The sequence below is a fragment of the Ornithodoros turicata genome, chromosome 3, assembly GCF_037126465.1.
Source record: "Ornithodoros turicata isolate Travis chromosome 3, ASM3712646v1, whole genome shotgun sequence".
Classification (NCBI taxonomy): Eukaryota; Metazoa; Arthropoda; class Arachnida; order Ixodida; family Argasidae; genus Ornithodoros; species Ornithodoros turicata.
The window spans coordinates 30,066,350-30,087,192 of NC_088203.1; the positions used below are offsets into that span (position 1 = coordinate 30,066,350).

The 20,843-nt window shown below is 48.0% G+C and overlaps 1 protein-coding gene across 1 annotated transcript in view; it reads right to left on the reverse strand.

The window, feature by feature from the left end:
- Positions 1-20,440, reverse strand: part of LOC135390143 (glucoside xylosyltransferase 1-like) — a 40,111-nt gene extending 19,671 nt beyond the window's left edge. Inside the window, exons 1-3 of the mRNA XM_064620133.1 lie at positions 20,222-20,440; positions 9,927-10,089; positions 5,515-5,646 (exon numbers count right to left, since the gene is read on the reverse strand). Coding sequence (XP_064476203.1) covers positions 5,515-5,646; positions 9,927-10,089; positions 20,222-20,358 — 432 coding nt within the window. The 5' untranslated portion in view covers positions 20,359-20,440. The remainder of the gene's footprint in view (positions 1-5,514; positions 5,647-9,926; positions 10,090-20,221) is intronic.
- Between the last annotated feature and the right edge of the window lie 403 nt (positions 20,441-20,843).

The following is a 20,843-nucleotide window of genomic DNA, read 5'->3' on the forward strand; positions in this document are numbered from 1 at the left end:
GCTTAGCTCTGCTTCTGTACAGAGAGTTATTGTTACTGAAACATTCATCGCGTCACCAGCTAACGTTCGTAAAAAAGAATTGAGCGTTAACTTCAAGTTTTAGCAACGCTTGATCTCGGTTCATAGTTAACCAGCGTTGGTGAAACCGGGCCTTATGAGCTCACCCATACCTGCGGGAACGTCTTCAACAACTGCAGGTACATCGAGTGAATCAGACGTTGGTGTCCTTGGTTCCATTTGCATGTCACGTCCCATCTGTGCGTCACTGCTGCCTTCTTCAGCTGAGAAAGTTGGTTACGTGATGCCGACAGCATGAATTACTTGCAAATTTTGGTAAAAAGTATCTTACCTAGTGATTCAGCATTATCAGCATGTTGAATTGTTTCCTGGCCCCCTGAATGGCAAGCAGCTAATGTTAAAAAACTTAGAGAAGCAAAGTTTCTCCATGGAGCAATCTGACATATCACACCACTGTGGAACTCCAATCCCAACAGATCAATTTGAAGTACCTGGTTGTTCCTGTGGCAGCTGCTCAGATGGATGTAGCAGTGCGTCACATACGCTGGCACCTTAAAAGAAGCATTGGAATAATAAACACACCTGCAACCTTGAAGCGGTTTCTATCGGGCCCAGGTTGGCGTGGAATGCGATCTTCTAACAGACGGCGTTCGCCTGGGACAAGCATGAACATACTCTGACTAGCCTTCTTTCGGGTGCATAGACGACTATAACGCGCTCCATGTTTTTCAGATGGCGACGAGCCGTATCCGAGGTGCAGACTTGGAGCCCAATCGGGATTGCAGTCATCAAACAATTGTGCAGGAGAGCCACTGCACAAAAAAGAAACACGCGTTACGTAGTGCTGCGTTATGTTCTATTACTTCCCACAAAAGAATATTCGCTCACCTGATAAAATGTCGAGAACACACTTTGTATTTGTCGAGATTTTCACTATCCAGGTCTTTTCTCCGTATCCTGGAGACCCACAACGCTCTTCGCTTAGTTGAAAGCTCCCGCGTCTTCTCACACTCCCTATGTCTTACCGTCGGTATTTTGAAAAACCGTAGGTCCTTCACGTTTCGCTCAAGTTTCTGCTGTTTTGTGTGGGACCGGGTGGAACACCCAAATATTGCACAGAACACCATAGCTATTCCCGACCACGCAATTCCACCGCAGCCACACAACGAAAGCCCAACGGAGGCAGTACAACAATATGGCGCTCAGGCTCCAACCTTCCCAGGAGTCTCCGCGCGCGTGACGCACGTGAAAGCTCCCTATTGCAGCACTCCTGCTCTATATATTTTTATATATTTCTTTTATTTCTATACATTATTATATTTTTTACTATTTCTGTTGCTGCACTGCGCATAATTTTTGTTGGGTCTCCTGTTATCCATGGAGGACATCATATTTCTGTGAAAAAAGTGAGGTTCGCTTGGGAATTTTCATACTTCGGTTGAGGGAAATTTTCGAATTTCCCTCAATTAAAAATTGTCCACAGCCTTCCTAAATGGCGGCAAAAGATTCCGTGGGGTAATTGCCGAAAGTCCTACAATCCTCCGGCGAGTACGTCGACACTTAAAGTTTTTTATCACTTTAGGTGAAACACACTGTAAGAACTTGCTGCGTTGCTGTACGTATACACGTAATGGCGGCCGCTATGTTTGGACGTTCGGAGGTTCAGAGTGTTTACGCTGATGGCTGATGACAAGCTGATGATAGATTTGATCAGGTGTCTTTGGATTACGATAAGCAATGTGCAAGTTCTCCGAACAGTTTGTACTTTGCCTCATGGGCGTCGGAAGGGGGGGGCAGGGGGGCAGCCGCCCCCCACTTGTCGCGATTGCCGCGAGGCACGCGTGCCTCCTACGGTACTGATCGACAACCAGGAAATGAGCCGGGAGCTTACATAATTCAGGGCTGCCGTTACCGCATTACCCACAACTTAAAAAACGATAAAAACCGGGCTGTTTGGTGGTACATTTTAAAAGCGATAAAACCTCAGTGCGGGGGACACGAAAAGACGACACACACAGGAAGCCCTGAAACACAGCGCTTCGTGTGTGTGCAGTCTTTTTGTGTCCCCCTGCACTGGGGTTTTATCGCCTACGACTTCTCGGGTTATGTAGCAGTCAAATTGCATTTCTACAAGTGCAGAAGAGAAGAAAACTATTTGTTATATTGTACGTCTGCTGCAGTGGTATTGCTTTTTCACAATTTTCATCGAGGTCACCACTACCGACTGCTATTGAGAGTACTGAGACTTACATATAGAGATGGGGATGCAAATGTTCTCTGAGCAAGATTTTGAAAGCAAAAGACACGTGTGTGATATGGATCGTGCATCACTGGGGGACCAGGTACGACAAACAGAATAAGGCTCATCGAGGTCCATATAGGAGCATGTTGCTTTCTTCAAAAACACCTGCCCTTTTTGTGGAAACGCTAATTCCACAATCCCTTCTGATAAATGTTGATGCCGTTCCATTCCTCCGATCACTCCCATGTGTCTTTCGGTGGACGTTAAGGAACCCTCAGGTGGGCGAAGACAATCCACAGACCGACTACTGTGGCTTCGCTCATGATCAGAGCTGTCTCGCGACGTAGAGCCACGAATTATTACTACCATGTGTCATCCCTATCCCATTCTTAAACCGTTCTTACTATTCTATTCCTATTTGTGATGAAGACGGGGTGATTCCGGCACAATTTCACTACAGCAATGCCTGCCCTGCAACCCTAGTTTCTTTTTCTTTTTTTTTTTCAATTCGAACTGGCATACGCGGGACCCAGCGATTGTTGCGTGAAGGAGAGAATTGAGAGCCTTGGCGCATGAAAACTGACGTCATCAAGATGACCTGGACGTGACCAGTACTATACTAGAAGTCACGCCCTCGACATACTCTTGCCTGTTTTATTCCAACTATTCGTGTAGATAAGTAAATTGGTACGATTTTTTAACCATGACCATTAATGACCATTTGCAGACGAAATCATGGGTTAGGTTAGGTTGGGTTGGTTACGGTTACACAGGCAGCTCAAGGCAGCCATCATGGCTCACGCAGACCCTACCAACTGGGTTGACATCGTCCCCATCGTCCTCCTCGGAGTCCGTTTTGCCGTCAAGCAAGACCTCTCGTACAGCAGTGCTGAGCTTGTATTTGGCACCACGCTTCGACTCCCGAGCGAATTCTTCCATCCGTCAGCTCAGCCTTCCACAGCCGCGTCCGAATACACTGATCGCCTGCGCCATACCTTCGCTCAGATTCGTCCCTCGGATACCCGTGTACCCTCCAACCGCCCGCATCACGTTCCCCACGAATTGGCCACGGCGTCTCACGTGTATCTTCGAACGGATGCCACGCGGAAGTCCCTTCACCCTCCATATTCCGGTCCGCACCTCGTCTTGTCCCGTTCACCCAAGCATTTCACCATCTCAGTAAACGGCCGTAAGGACACAGTCAGCATTGACCGCCTGAAGCCCGCCCACGTCGACAACGAGCGCCTCGCCGCTGCTGTCTTTCCCTTGACGACGCCTTCTCCGCCGAAGACCAAACACGTTCGTTGGTCGGACGTCTCTTCGCCGTCTCTGGAGGGGGGGGGGGGGGGGGGGGCTATGCAGCATATCGTCAGCATCGACAATGAGGAAGATAGCGCAGAGCGCATGCCCTATAGCAACCTAGGCGATCCCGTCGAATAAACCTGTTGTTGTTGTCACTCGGGCCGTTCACTTCATCCCTCTCGGGCTCCTACACAGGCAACACTTTCTCAGACACAGCAACGACTACACGAAAACCTCCGGAGGAAAGGAATGGGTACAAAGGATGGCTTCCTTCTAGCACACTTCTTAAGATTTCTATGGTCGTCACATAGTCCTCAACTGAGCTTGGACACCCTCATCAGAAAAATCTGGCCCTGTGCACACGGGATGTGGGGGCTACATTGTTCCCTGCATTGTAGAGGCAGTTATGCCCTGTAGTTGGCTACTGAGCCATCTTGAATATAAATAAACGGTTGATTTGTGTTACCCACCAGTGTCCGTTTCTCCACTATAAATCCTCCTTGTTGTCTGTATAATAAAATATTTAAACCAAGTGTGAAACTTTTTCTGTCGTCATGTAATACTGAACAATTGCAGCATTAGAATTAGCTTATTTTCAACACTACCTTCTTCCCAGAGGAGAGTGTATATTTCAAGTGCATAATGATCTGTACAAGCTTTTTCTCATGTACAGTGCTGCCTCATAGCTCCCTGACCTGATTTCTGTAGTACATAGAAGAGAAGTGTGCAAGTATCCCATGATAAATTCACAACGGAAAGTAGACGGTTAAGAGTATCTCAATTTTAAATTTAGATGCTCGCAACCGTCTTCCTTATGTTGTGGTTACCTAGTTATGTGGCTTACATTCTTGTATATATCACACAATGTAGTTTTGATTCACTACTAGTCTACGCTACATATGTGCTTTGATCGACTCGACTGCAATATTCCTTATAGGGATCTACTTCAGGCAACAACAGTTTAGGCAGTGTGTCAGCAATCCGACAGCTGTGTTAACTGGGAAATAAACAGGGCTTATCAACAGTGGTGCCACCTTTGGGTAGGACGCATTTCTTGCCTGTCTGTGTGGCTGTACACTGTTAAAACAGAACTTCACCACATAGCACGCTCCTAGCCAACCATTATACCGAATGATATCATTCTGTGTCATGATTTGCTCAAAACAGGGGGGAGGCGCATATCTCGGACAAGATAATCTTTCCCAGTTAGGCGCCTCCTCCAATTTTCAACAAATCAATGCACAGAATGATATAATTAGGAATGATGGTTGGCTAGGAGCGTGCTATGTGGTGAAGTTCTGTTTTAACTGTGTAGATATAAAAACCAACAGAAGTTTTTAATTTTTCGTACTAAAACTGTGGTTGAAAGTCGAGATGTTTATGCAGTTTTTGTCTACCATCTCACCTGCAAGTCGGTTTTACATGTTCACTTGTGTATACGTTGGCACATACAGTTGCAGTGAAATATTTGTAAGTGCACTCATTGGCTGCATGGAAATATAATACGTGCAATGTGGTTCATGTTTTCGCACTGAAACATGCTTAGCTTGTGGTCTTGTCTTCAGTGCGTCTCTCTCCTAGCACCAGCTACAGCAACACACTGTATAGCGTGCTGTGTCTCACAAGTGTCACAAGTGTCGTACAGAAGGTTTCAAATATTTATGTCACATAGTTAATAATTAAGTGTCACTCTCTCGTGCAACACCCTGTATATAATTGCGCGGTGTTATACAACCGCTGTTACCCGAAAATTTCACTGTGGTGATAAATTTGTACAGAAAAGTATACAGCTGAAATTAAGCCTAACTTTGAAAATAGCAGCCGTATGTATGCGCAAGAAAAAATTATTTGCAAGTCGTACGAACTACCCTTTTTTGTATAACTTTTCCGGAAGGTAAATGGCAATGACGAAGTGGCCACGGGACTAAAAGAGTGTTATGAAACCAGCTTACCGGGAGCAGTGGAAGCTGCAAGGAGCATGGGGAACGCACTCTCGTCCGAAGCGTGTTAAGGCCTTCGGGGATCTCGCCTTTTCGTAGCTGAACACTGGTCCGTCCTCTGTATATGATCGGCCACGAGAGGAGCTGAATTCAAAAGGCGAATACCCGTTGAATGCCTTTATCACGCATGGTCAACCGATATCTGCTAACACAACACATCACAATACAGTCTCACTTTTGATATGCAAAATCGATGCGCTAACGTTGCCACTCCGTCTTACAGAAATCTCGCCACGACAGGGTACTTGTGTACTTACATGACGTCAAACGAACGGGTTTGGCCGCCGAATGAACAAACCGCCATGGTGGTGGTCCCTTTTTCCGCCCAGCTGCCGAGATTAGCGAGTCACGATAACCGTTCCGGAAACACGATAACCCAATCGCCCTGTTTCTTTGAAGTGGGTGACATCACATTGCCAAAGCTTCTATTTGACAACTTCACTTATCGTATCGTTTTCGTAGAGTTCGTTCGGACGCACTAAAACCCCTATTATCTATAGTCAGTGACAATTTCTACAATTGGGACCGCCCACTCATCCGTGGAAGGCTCCTGCGAATTGCTGCGAGCCTTTGCACGACGCGCCCGCTTCGCGATGTAGTGCCGGCTCGCCCTCTCCCCTCAGTCCCCTCATCTTTAAGTTCCCCGCATTCATCTTCCCCGCAGTTTATCCCCGCAGTTCATCTTTAAGAGTTTATGGTTGCCGCATTGAAAAGCTACCTTTATGTTTGAGCGCTCGAACAGATGTTGTGGTGAAGGAGTCTCCCAGGGAACCGGGATCTAATTTGTTTAATGAGAACCAATGGCTTCCAATGAGAACTGAGACACCCAATTCATTTAATGTGAATAACGCAGGTATTTCGCATTGAAGTAATGAGAAGAGTTGAGGGAAAGATAGCTTCATGTTTTAGCGCTCTAACAGGTGTTGTGATGAAGAAGATTAATAGGAAATCAAGAACCAAATCAAATAATTAGTTCACTGGGTGCCAATGAGAAACAATAATTTCCAATTGGAGCAATCTGAACCGACGTGTTGTGCAATGAAGATCCCCTTCACAGAAGAAAAACGAATTGGGCAATTGATTTAGCATCGAACCATCATGATCACTGTGTCAATTGAATTAATGTGAGCAAACATGTTGTGCGGATAGGACTGCTCCATACATAGATGAAAGGGTGAAGATCATGAAAGACACATTCGAGGGATAGAGCAAGCTGGTGTACACTGAATACAGAAGTCAATCATTCTAATTTAAAATATCTTCTGTGCTAATGTCTGTCTACCTGTTCTAATGTCTTCTATTCGAAACGTGTTTGAATTCCTACACACTTCAATTGGCACAAACTACGCTACTGACGAGTCTTAAATTGCTTACACTTAAATTCATATATTTTTTGCACTGCACGAGAGTGAAAGGGGATATTCTTTTCCCCAGGTGCATGCATATAGAAATACGCAGCAGTGCCTCAAGTGAAGTATGCTCTCTACCCATGCATAGTTTTGCACATTGTGTTTGCAAGTGGTGAACAAACTTGTGTAAACAATATATAGCAAAACATATACAAATAATGTATGCTTGTATGTGACAGCTCTAAGTATATACTTCAAACAAGAAAATCTCAAAACCACGATACATGACATCGTGTAAGAAAGATTGATGGTTACAGCTTACGTTATGTCAGACAAAAAGAAACTGCTAGAAAAGACATCAATGGTTATCTCAAGATTGTTGCACTACTAATACAATTAAAAACTTGAACGATACATGCAATGAAAGAAATTTTACCAAGAAAGGAAAAACTGTTTTTCACAACGGTAGTCATCAGTCGTATTCCATCTTGTCTGGCAATTTGGTCACCACAAACTCCTCATTTGGTGCCATGCGCATACGTCTACATGCCAACACTACAGGTGAAGGTATTCTTACTCACTGCGAAACATAGCATAATGTTACGTGTGTTCTGAACACTGTTGTATTCCAAACGTGTCAGTGAACTTACCGTCTCCTGACCCCCTTGGTGAAAGCTAATGCGAATAATATCGGCATATGACCGGCGTCCAGACAAACTATCTTATTGTTTGTCCACTGTTCGGCTTAATATGATATGTAGTGGCATTGTACGCGACCCCCTTGGAGATCATTCGCTCGTAAGCGGTGGATGATGAAGGCAATACTGCCCTTGCATTTTTTTAATATGTTAACGGTCTCGAGCCCTACACCTTTCCCAAGTGCCCGTGCAGACGAAAAACTTTCAAATCATGTTGCAGCAAATGTTTCTGAAACAGTTGCGCAGCATAATTAAAGCGGCCACTGAAATAGGGCACCGGTAGTTCCAAAACTGAATACACTTTTTTTTTTTTTTGCAATGTGAGTCAAACAATGAAAACAGAAGGACACTGACGACTTGCAATTGAGGAGCTCTATTTCGCACGCAAACATAAGAATGAGTCTAGAAAAAAAAAGACTGCCGAGGCAGTTCCTATGCTGGGTCAGTGCAGGTAGAATTTACATTGTGAAACCATCCAACTGCCATTCGAAAACAAGAATAGTTCAATGCTGGGTTCGAGCTGGAAATGGGATGCATCCTTGTGGGATCCTTGTGGGATGTTCCAGCGACTACGCCAGATAGTGTTAGATTCCTGGCTGTGAAGATAAGCTGGGCTTATATAAAGCGAAAAAAAAGGGAAAAAGAAGATAACTGTCGAAATTAATTGCACAACGTGTAGATATTAAATTATGCTCAAATACAATAAAACGTATTGATGAAATAATAAAATAAACGAAATAAGAATCATAATTCTAATAATAAATAAATAAGATAATAAAATAAATGAAGACCGAAACGTGTGCAAAGTTATGCACACAACTCCGCGTTCCTGAGTAGGTTGCAGAAAACAGATTGTGCACTGCGACAGCTTTACCCCGCGACGCTTCAGCTTTGCCAGTCTGTCAAAACGAAACTACAGCCATAATGCTCTCGTCGTCGTATGCGACCTAGCATAGTCCAATAAATCTATTTGAACAATGCTCCCTGACTTCCATGACTTTCATGACTTCAATGTCACATCACTGAAAATATCCTTTGCGTCGTCTACAGAAACGAGGAAGGTGTTCATGCCCAGCTTTCCTTTACCACAATCTGCCTCACAATTTGCGGCAGCTCATTTATCATCACGTGAATTGACCAAGCTGATTTTTGCTGATTTAACTTGTGCTACCTGTGCCCCATCGGTATTAAATGTATAAGAGAAGTTGTCAATTGATGACAGGGCCTAACCGGGCTGGGATAATGCTTCATACTTTGCTCCGTCCAAGATACCTTCAAATTTGTTTCTCTTAATTCTGTACAGTGACTGCCGGCAACCACTTCTCTAGTGTTCGGTTTACACTGCATTGTTGCGCTTTATGAGGTGCTCCCTGGAAAAGAAGCAGGAGTGAAGGAGGCTGCGCCTTCAGCTACTGCTAAATGTTAATTACATCTAGATTTTCTATTTCCCACTATCTGATGCACGACAGTATTACTAGCCAAACATTGCGCATTTGTGAAGGCACAGTGCGACTGAGAATATTACACCCTAGCTTAAATATGTGCTGTGATAGAATACAATATGTAGTGCATTGATCCAGTAAATTATCCAAATCACATTGAGTCTAATTCATTTTTGCGGGAATACATTTATACTCATTGGAAAGCTCTACACATCTAATCTAGACTATATCTAATGACTATACCACAACAAACCTACTGGCGAATCGAAATGGAGAACCATTCCAATGAGAAATATCCTGCATTACATCTCATTAACACTTTCTGTGACTTCTCATTATATCTCATTAACACTTACTGTGATTTCTCATTACATCTCATTAACACTTTCTGTGACTTCTCATTATATCTCATTAACACTTACTGTGATTTCTCATTACATCTCATTGAATATGGCACCATTTTCAATGTATAACATTTGTCCCAAATCATCTATTGTGGATGAGAATTTTCGCAGTCACTGAGTGAGATTTGTGTACATGATATACAATATGTTCAATGAGATTTCATAGGATTTTGAATGAGTCTGTTTAAAGCAGGGTAGCACGCTCTTGACCAACCATGGTCCCGAGTGATATCGTTCTTGCCCGTCATTTGTCGAAAACAGGAGTCGTACGCCTTTATACAGGCGGTACAAAAAAGGCCTTTAAGGCAGCGCTCCTTTAGGGGTACCCCTTTATGCGTACGCCTCCTGCTTTTGACATATCACGGACGACACCGATGTCATTCGAGATAATGGTTGGCCAAGAGCGTGCTATAAGGTGAAGTTCAGTTTTAAGAGTGTACCTCTAGCACGAGACACGAGAGAGGTACTTACCTCATTTTTCAACGGAGCCCTCAACGGGTCATATACGAAAATCACAAATCGCAACTGTAACCTCGTGTAGGCAACCAGTGACTTCATCAGGGTAATAGTCTGGTTTACCGTCTGTAGGCTGTCGCAGACCCTCAGCACAATGACCATATTGCTTTGCACGTTGCTACGCAGAGACGAAGGGCAATTAGACTGACACAGTGATTGATATCAATTCATTCAACAGATGTATAAATAAGATGTTTAAAAATCGCGATTGTGCGCAACGGTGGCAATGCCCGAAACGAGCCGACCAGCTGCAGGCGTCATTTTGACGTCACTACGGTACAGCCCGCTGGTTGGCTTATAGAAACGTCGTCTGCTGTTTTTCACTCGGAATGACGCCGTAAGCCACAGCGTTGGAAGAAGTGTTTCTTCTGGCTTTTTCTTTTATTTATCAGGTACAGTAAACGAACATTGGTACACGGACGCCGTTCAAGTTTAGTCCGTGAGCTTGTGAAAGCCACCCTCACTGAGAAGGGTGTTGCTCTCTGAAAGTCTACCTGTGCCGACATACAATACGCAGCAATTACTCAATGCAGATGGGGAATTGCGTAGTCTACATATAAAACTCTGAAGGACATTCCATCATGCTATACTTCGAAGCAATTGGGCACCTCTCTTAAGTCCTTCGGGCCCATTTTTTTATGCTCTGGTATAGACGATAAGTTTTCTACGTCTACAGCCGCATATACAGATGGCGCATCTAGAATCTTTTTCTTTCTGCAGCAGATCGTTGATTTTACCCCGCGAGGATGGGGAATCTTCACTGACTTAAAATCTGCACTGCAAGCTATTGAAAATTCTGGCATACGAGGCTCAGCCGCACCCCTGGTCACGGATGTATTAAAGGGACCATGAAATGATATTTGACAAGCTCACGATCATTTTTAATCTGTTCCCCTGTACTAAAGCATTCGCTCTGTGAAATATGAAGTTGGAACTGGTTCAAATAGCGAAGCTATTCAATACCACGGGCGTGAACGGCAGCTGCTACGGTGTCTTGTGAAATGAGCCGGTCGACAGCGCCGCAGAAGTAGCTCTTTCGTATCGGAAGCGGACGAGTATTGCACTGCTGAGGGGAGACCGTCGTTCCATTCTTCGACGCCTCGTAACACGCCTGGCTTCCCGTCAATGAACGACCGACATTCTCGCCCGTTCTATGCTGAGCAGAGTTGATCCCACGTTCGCTTTCTGCGTGCCACGGAATATCTCTCGTCAAGATGCTGCATTAATTCATCGAATGCGACTCGATGTGACTTTTATAGCTCAGTGGCGTTACCGCTTGAAACAAATTGGCTCTCCCAGATGCTGTCACTGCGGTGCTCTAGAAGTTCTCGAGCACATTCTTCTTCATTGCCCACACTACCAACCTTCCCGAACCGCTCTGTCCCGGTCTCTTAGTCAGCTGGCCTCTCGCCCCTTCTATCAAAATTACTTGACCCTGGTCATATCCATCCCACCAACGCTCTGCCCTCAAAGCTCTTTTGTCCATTTTGGACGCAATAAGACTTGGATCATTATTGTGAAGGGGCTCATTATTTCATTCCCCACATCACCACCAGCGATGGGGTAAAGTATCGCCCCTGGCGATGAAACTTACCATAACCAGACTCTGCGCTGGTTGCTCTATATATGATGAAAGATGGAAGTCACAGAAAAGGTTCGCCAGATAGGACTCGAACCCACGTCCTCTGGATTCGGTAATCCAGAAGATGTGGGTTCGAGTCCTACAGTTTGCGAACCTTTTCAGTAACTTCCATCCTTCATCATTATATTTCTTAGGCACTTGAGGATTTGTATGTATTTGTCGTTTCCATGTGTCCCAGCCTCAGAACATCAATTGTCTCATGCTCTATACAGTTGTCTCTCTCATCGCAGTCATTCATTTGATGTGATATACGAAGGTTTCTGATACGTGTGCTTTGGTGTTCAAATAGGAAATCACCGTGGATTGCCTGTTAGCAACGCCCTGAGCTGAATGACTTGGTACATTCAGCTCTCAATAACAGACTGTTGTATGGCGACCACTTCACACTGGATTGTCGCTCGTGCCAGAGTTGGTTTGAAAGGAACAGCTTCCGTGTTGGTTGAAACAAAAAAAAAAAAAAAAAAAAGAAACAGATAAGTGTTCACGTGACCATCACCGGAAACTTCAGCTGTACTTATTGGATCATATATCCAATAAGTACATCAGAAGGAAATCCCTTTGCCTGCTCTTCACACGTAATGCTCCAGTGAAGCCTGTTGCAAAATATGTGTATGTAGTGTTACTTTTTTTTAGACGTTTCGTTCCGGAAAATAAACTTGTGATTCATAAACCATCATCGCTTTTCGTTCCTCAACTTTTGAGCAACACGTTCCGACGTTGCTAGCAAGCGCGGAAAGAAAATTCGCTAAGTCGACGGAGTGAGAACAAACGAGAGAGCCGAAGACAGAAGGGAGAGAAGGATTGGACAGCGGGTCGGTCTGCGCATGCGCACTTCACTCCGGGCCTGGGAATCGAAAAGCGCTTTGAATCACGTTGTTTGAGGGCCCTCCATTTTCCCTGTACTGTTGCGGTTATGGGAAGTTCCAGCAGCTGCCACCAGAGCCGTTTATATAGAGAGAGTTTGGCCATTAGGAGAAGCCTAACTTGAAGCTTGTCATGTGACGTCACAGCTGAAGGACTTCACTCGCCGTGGAGAAGTTCTGGTGTCGCCACCTCTCGAGTGTAGCCCGTGACGTCACGGATTGGATACGAGGCAGGAGAGCAGACGACGCATAGCTCTTGAGTACTTGTTTTGCATGTTCGGCGTTTGCGTACAACTGTGCTGGTACGATTCTGATACCTTTTGTGTATGAGAAAGAACGCAATTTCTTCAGCTGTAGTAGGAACTTTGATGAGGTCACTTTGTTAAATTAATAGCAAGTGTCTATTTTTCTTTAGCATATACCTGTAGAATTGCTTATGTACCGATGTAGGTTCAACATGCCTAGTAACAGCAAAGTGTCAAAAATATGACAAATACTGTGTTAAAGAGTACTTAAGAGCTTCTCTTAGCTGTGCTCTAGTTCATAATGTGAATTTCACTAATATTTGCATACGAAAACTGTTATGTGAGTGAAGACACACACTAATATAAGAACATCTTATACATGGTGCGACACTGCCCTTGTGAAACACCACTTTCTTAAAAATAGCCAAGACAATAACTTTTGTTTCATTTTTTTTTATTTCCAAAGGAAATGAGGGCCAGGTACACAAGGGATTAGGATATCCCTGTACTGAACCTGTACCTGTACACATCCAAACGAAATACAGGCAAGCGGTTAACAACATGTCTGATGTTTCCTCTTTCAGGTGAAGAGAATCTTGCTCTCAGTCTCAGATGTTGTTTTATTGGTTTTGGCCACTTCAGCAGTAATTGTGACACTGTTAGTAATATACGTCAAGAGCTCAAAGCTGAACAACAACAATTATATTGCGATTATGAAGTGGGGAGATTTTCCACCCTAGGACTTGAACGCAACCACACATAGCTAGGGTGTCAAAGCGGAGTATCTGCTGCAAGATCTTTAAATAAAAAAAAACTTCATTCGCTGCATAGCGTCCACAATGTGAATTCGAGCACTGTGTAGCGACTGGTGCTTGCAAAGTACTTACTGCAGACGCGACTGTGACGGTAATTTGGTTTTCCTATGTCGAGTCTGATGAGCCTTTTCAGTCGCCTAAGTTTCGCACTGCAGCACTAAAAAATAAAAACCGCCACAGCAGATTTCTCGGACAAAACAACTATCGAGGCAAAGCGCAGAAACCACGCAGAATTCAACACGCGCCAGAATCTATCCAGCCTGTGACGTAAAAGCGTCACGTGATAGGGCTGACCGAAGCGCCGCTAGTGTTCGTTCTCCAGGCGAATTGTTGCCCCGTCGTCAACCGGCCTCGGACGCCATTTTGATGCGAAGCATTGTTTATCATGCAAGGAGGGAGGACACATGCCTACCGCGCCCTTCGTCCTTTTTCAGTTTGGCAACAAAGCCACCACAGGCGGCTGTAGGCCATAAGCCAGTTATTCCTATTGATTACAATCAGCGTGACCACAAAGCTTCGGCCAGCTGGCGGACAGCATCAAATGGCGCACACCAGATGGCTGAAAAGCGTGTAGCGGCATCGCCATTACCATTCCCGCGCACCAATAACCTAGGCGCGCGGGTAATAAAAACCTTTGCCTCGGCCAACTCGGGCTCTAGTTCGACTGGCCTGGCTCTCACGGCAACCTGTGTCTAGTCTACCTCTTTCTCCGACATTGGTGACCCGGACGTTCCTTTCTGGAACGACGCTACTTTCCCTTTTCCGTCGGCGATGCATCAAGGCGACCCACCTCCGTCGTCGTCTAGCACAGGTTTCCTATAGCCCAACTCTGACGGACAACAGCACCATGTAGGAGCCATCGCCGTTAAACTTCCAGCCTACTGGGATCGCAATCCAGCTATCTGGTTCGCCCAGGCGGACGCCCAGTTCCATCTGGCCGGTGTGACTGCTCAGACCACTCGTTTCTATCATGTCATCTCCGCCCTGTCTCCCGCGGCCGCCGAGGAAGTACAAGATCTGATAATCTCTCCCCCAACGCAGAACGCGTATGACCAACCCAAGTCTGCCCTGCTGAAGCGTACGTCCGCCTCCGACCGTGACCGTCTGAGGCAGCTCTTATCGGCGGAAGAGCTCGGTGACAGGCGGCCTACCCAGCTCTTGCGCCGCATGAAGCAGCTCTTGGGAGATGACGCTCCGCAGGCCGGCGACAAATTCTTGCGTCAGCTGTTCATGCAGCGCTTACCCAATAACGTGCAGATGGTCTTGGCAGCAGCCGCGAATCTTCCCATCGACGAGCTCGCCACCCTCGCGGATGCTGTCATGGAGGTTGCCTCATCTCCTTCTCTTTCCGTTCTCGACCAACCGGCTACCCAGACTAGAGGGCGAGCGGTTCCCCCAGCCATTCCGCCCATCCCAGAAGCTTGTCCTTCGGTTTCCCAACCCACTCCAGCAGGTTAATAGCCTTACGCAATTGGTTGCGACGCTGGTTGCTCGCCCACGATCCCCGAGCCCCTGTCGCCCAAGGTTCCGCAGAGGTTCCCCGTCGCCACGGCGATCGCGATCTCGTTCTGCGAATCAGGATGGCCTCTGTTGGTACCACCATCGCTTCGGTGCCGAAGCCCACCACTGCTTGCTCCCCTGTTCTTGGACGGGAAACCCGCCGGCCCCCCACTAATGGCGGCAAGTGGATTCGGCCTCGGCGACAGCCGCCTCTTTCGTATCGTAGACCGTGTATCGGGCTTAAGGCTCCTGGTCGATACGGGCGCCGAGGTCAGCGTCATCCCCGCCGGTGCGCGCTATTCCCGTTCCCGACAACCTTGCTCCACACTCAAGGCCGCCAACGGTTCCATTATCCCGGTTTATGGCCAGCAGTCGCTCACTCTCAACATTGGGCTCAGAAGAGACTTCCGATGGCTTTTCTTGCTTGCAGACGTCACACAAGCCATCCTCGGATCCGACTTTTTAAATCACTTCAAGTTGCTGGTAGACGTTCACGGGAAGCGTCTGATCGACAGGACTACTTCCTTGTCAGTGCACGGACTACGTCTATCGACTCCACCGTCGCGTGTCTTGGCCTGTGCCGTGCCTGAATCACCAGCTGAATCACCCTTCGCCGCCATACTGAAGGAATTCCCGGCACTCACCCAGCCACCAGACTGGACCAGGCCTGTGCAGCACGACGTGGTCCACCACATCACCACCCGTGGCCCACCGGTCCACTTCCGCCCGCGTCGTCTGGCACCCGAGAAGTTCCGGGTAGCCAAAGCAGAATTCGACCACATGCTTGAGCTCGGAATCGTCCGGCCGTCATCAAGCACCTTGTCGTCGCCATTGCACATGGTGCCCAAAAAGACCGGAGATTGGAGACCGTGCGGCGACTATCGCGCTTTGAATCAAGCCACTATCCCGGACAGATACCTCATACCGCACATCTTAGATTTTGCTGCACAGCTGGAGGGCGCCACAGTATTCTCCAAAATAGATCTTGTCCGTGCGTACCACCAGATCCCGATGGCCGAAGAGGACATAGCCAAAACCGCGATCACAACACCTTTCGGATTATTTTAGTTTCTGCGGATGCCCTTCGGGTTGCGGAACGCCGCTCAGACGTTCCAGCGGTTTGTGGACAACATCATCCGCGGCCTCCCCTTCGTCTATGCGTATATTGATGATATCCTCGTCGCAAGTCGTTCGCCGGCCGAACACGAGCAACACCTTCGTGCGCTGTTCTCCCGTCTTCACGACTATGGAATCATCATTAACGCAGCGAAGAGCGAGTTCGGCGTTCCGGAACTCGATTTCCTCGGGCACCGTGTCAACAGCCAGGGAATCCTGCCTTTGCCTTCCAGAGTTGCGGCCATCCAGGACTTCCCGCTTCCCACTTCCTTGACCAAGCTGCGCCAGTTCCTTGGGTTCATCAACTTTTTCCGGCGCTTCATTCCGTCGTGCGCGGCCAAGCTTATTCCACTCGAAGCCATGCTTACTTCTAAACGTACTATGTTCCCACCGCCTCTACCATGGACCGAAGAAGCCACTACCGCGTTCAAGGCCATTAAGGAAGAACTTGCGAGCGCATCGCTCCTTTTCCACTCCTGCCATGACGCCGAAACGTCCATTATGGTTGACGCCTCCAGCACAGCCGTCGGCGCCGTGCTTCAACAGCGTATCAGAGGAGCGTGGCGCCCCTTGGCGTTCTTCTCTCGCAAGCTCAAACCGCCAGAGACGAGGTACAGCACCTTTGGACGAGAACTTTTAGCCATCTACCTCACGATAAAGCACTTCCGACCTTTCTTGGAAGGCCGTGCATTTACAGTGCTTACTGACCACAAGCCCCTTGTATATGCCTTCTCTGCATCAGGTACCAAATACAGTCCTCGCGAAACCCGTCACCTTGCGTTCGTCGCGGAATTCACCACCGACGTTCAACACGTCAGCGGTGCTGACAATGCAGCGGCGGATGCTCTCAGTCGCGTGAACGCTCTCGGATCGCTGCCTGCACTCTCTCTCGACGCCCTGGCCCAAGCACAGTCTTCCGACGCCGAGCTGGCTCAGTACCGTTCTGGCGCGGCTTCTTTGACCATCGAAGATGTCGCCTTACCCGGTTCCTCCACTCTGGTTGCCTGCGACACTTCTCAGGGACTGCCCCGACCTTTCGTCCCCTCTTCCCTGCGACGTCGCATCTTCGAGACGTACCATGCGCTCTCTCACCCCGGCGCCCGCGCTTCTCTGCGCTTGATTTCCCAACGGTATGTCTGGCCGCACATGAACAAGGACGTCAAGAACTGGGTGCGCGTTTGCCTTCCCTGTCAGCGCAGCAAAGTGCAACGGCACGTCCGCAGAGTACCAGAAAGGTTCTTGCCCCCCGACGACCGTTTCGCGCATCTCCACATTGATCTGGTTGGACCGCTTCCGGTATGTGCTGGCCACCGGTATATTCTGACCATTGTCGATCGCTTCACCCGGTGGCAAGAAGCCATTCCCATTCACGACGCTACCGCCGCCACCGTCGCCTCAGCCTTCATCTCCACCTGGGTATCGCGGTTCGGTGTTCCGTCAATCATCACCACAGACCGGGGCGCGCAGTTCGAGTCCAACCTGTTCTCCAACCTCACGCAAGCCCTTGGCACCAAACGTATTCGAACAACCGCCTACCACCCGGCTTCCAACGGCCTCGTTGAGCGCTTTCACCGGCAGCTGAAAGCAGCGCTCCGGACCTCATCTGACCTTCCTTGGACAGAAGTCCTGCCCCTAGCTCTGCTGGGAGTTCGGTCGGCTTATAAGCCAGACTTAGGCTGCACATCGGCGGAATTAGTTTTCGGGACGTCTCTTCGCTTGCCTGGCGATATCATCGACCCACCTCCCGACTTCCCGTCTCCATCACCAGCCGACTACGTGTCCCGCCTTCGCCAAACAATGGCCGCCCTCCACCCGATCCCCCCGCGTGTGCCACGCTCTGCTGCGACGTACCAGCACCCCGAACTCGAAACGTGCTCACACGTCTTCCTCAGGTGCGACGCAGTCAAGAGGCCCCTTCAGCACCCATACTCCGGCCCGTACGCTGTCGTGCGAAGATCTCCTACGCATTACACCATCCTGGTAAAGAACCGAGAGGAGACTGTCGCCCTGCAGCGATTGAAGCCCGCCTTCCTCGACGTTCCTGCGACGTCCCCCAGCGCCGTTAACTCCGACACAGGGCCGACGCCAATTCTTCCTGCCACTTCGTCCGCACTTCACTCTCCACCCTCGACTTCATCGCCTCCCCCCCGCCGCCGACACGTCACCTGGGCCCCACAGCTATGTATCGCTCGACATCTTCCGACGCCTCACTAGGGGGGGAGCCCTGTAGCGGCATCGCCATTACCATTCCCGCGCACCAATAACCTAGGCGCGCGGGTAATAAAAACCTTTGCCTCGGCCAGCTCGGGCTCTAGTTCGACTGGCCTGGCTCTCACGGCAACCTGTGTCTAGTCTACCTCTTTCTCCGACAAGCGGATTCCGGTTGGATTCAGGCTTTTTCTGGGCGGTGCAACGACGACTCTGACGTCAAAACAGGCTCCACCCGTGAGGCGGCAAAAGATCTGAGAATGAAAAACTCTCCCTATAAATAGCCCTGGCTGCCACTGCCGGCAGAAAGTACTGGTTCACATCGTGCCGTTGGCACGATGTTTAAATTAAACAACATGACTAGTTGGATGTAAAACGGCAAAAGTGTTTATCTTCATAAGATGCACTAATGAAATTCAAAAGTACACAGCACAGTGCCGTTTTTCGTATCATTTCGTTGTGATCGCGGTGTTCACGAGGCCTAACACCGATCACCAAACGTATTATTTTCAGTTAGATATCGATGGCTGAGCATAAGTTAAAACTTATCTTTGAGAATCCTAGAAGAGTATGTGGATCTGCGGAACTTTTTGAGCGATTATTTTGTGCCGATACGAGGGATCCAACGCTAGCTAACAACCATATTTCGTGAAGAATAATTTAATGCACAATGCAGAAAATCAACACATACACTGCTTAGGTCGCATCTCCTGTGTCCCATACGTTTCTCTGCAAAAAGCACTTTTCTGGGAATATCCAAGGAGGTATGAAGCTCACATCCTGAGCAGTCACCTGTAAAGCTTCTTTCAGGGTTTTAACTCGTCTCGCAGAGAAATCCCGCAGTTTAACTTATCGTAATGGACATAACCAAGAATGTCACGGTAGTTTTCCCCTTAGCTTACTTCAATTATTCCAGCGTTAAATGAGTGCGAATGGGGCTAATATCTCGGTAATCGCAGTGAGTTGTTCCGCAACAACAGCCGCTTCAGTGTCGTGCGTCTGGAGTGTACCCACACTCTAAGAAGAACGGGTGTGAAGTGTGATAAAAGCAATTATCGTGTATCCAAATTGATACAAAAAAAGGCGTACGCCCCCCTCTCTCATTGAATCAGAAGCGGTAACCCTATCATCCGTTAAAAACCAGCTCCCGTGGCATAGTGGTTAGGATGACCGCTTTCCACGCCGAGGCTGGGAGGTTACACGGGTTCGAATCCAGTCACCGGCTGTGCTGTCTGAGGTTTTCCCTGGGTTTTTCCGAATACTTTCCAGACGAATGTCGGCACAGTTCCCCCTCTAGTCGGCCCAGGACGCATACTAACCTCCCTGGCCTTCCTGTTGTCCTCTCTCCACCTGTCCACGTCTGTACGCCGCTCATACAGTTGCTTCGCGGCGCTGACACGGAATTTAAAAAAAAACATCCTTTGCAATAGTTGGCGGACAACGTGCTATGCGGTGAAGTTCTGTTTTGAGTGTGAGGTAGCAGGTAGAACTTTGCAACCTTTTATGTTCAAAATATGCGACAACTATTAACTTATAAAATGTGTAACTGCTCCACCTTTTTTTCCTAAGAGTGCAGGGCCGGCGTAACCGGGCGGAGGGGCGCCAAAAAGACAGTTCGGGTAGCAATGATGCGGGGGGGGGGGGGGGGGGGGAGGTAGCAAATTTTCCACTTGTCCCACCGGAGGCCAAAAGTAGATGCCGTCCCTGGGTGTACCGTCTCAACTTGTCCTGGCAGCACGGCCATTTTGATTGATATGACTACGGGACTCGTACGTTGTCTACGATGCAACCGGCACGGCTATAGACCTTTATGGAGTAACATTTCAAGTGACATGACTTGTGTGACGAAAACAATGCCTACCTTGATCCGTGTCGCTTGTGTTGGACGCTGCTCGGAAATTGAGGATGGATCGATACTCCAGTATTATAGTAGACGAGTGCGGCTACGGCTTGCAGGGTAACCGCTGCCACTAGTAACCGGTAACGTCGTGTCCCCATGTTCGGTGTCCAGTCTATACTGCTTCTTCTTCTTCTACGGTAAAAGTGGCACACACTCTAAGAATAACAGATGTTTTCTTGGTGTAAAGGGCACAATCTATACCCCACGCTTTCCCTGTACTCCCGATGGTGTCACAGACGGTGGCGTCACTATTGGGTGGTGCGGGGAGTGCGGTCCGCACCCGGTGATGCGACAGAAGGGGACGTGCTGCACCAGTACCGCCGCCTCCTCTCTTTTTCTGTAGCGAGGTGACGCCAAAAACAACGTAAGAAGCCCTCGGCGAGCATGTGATTTTTTTCTGCGTACGATATAATACTGTTATTTATCGTGTATCGCCTCGGATGGAAAGGGATGACACATTATTGCAAGGTGTGTGTGTGTGGGGGGGGGGGGGGGGGTGACGGAGCTCCGGCACCGGGTGGCGCATACCTTAGTGACGCCACTGGTCACAGATCACCGCTGTAGAACCTTTTTTTTTTCTTTG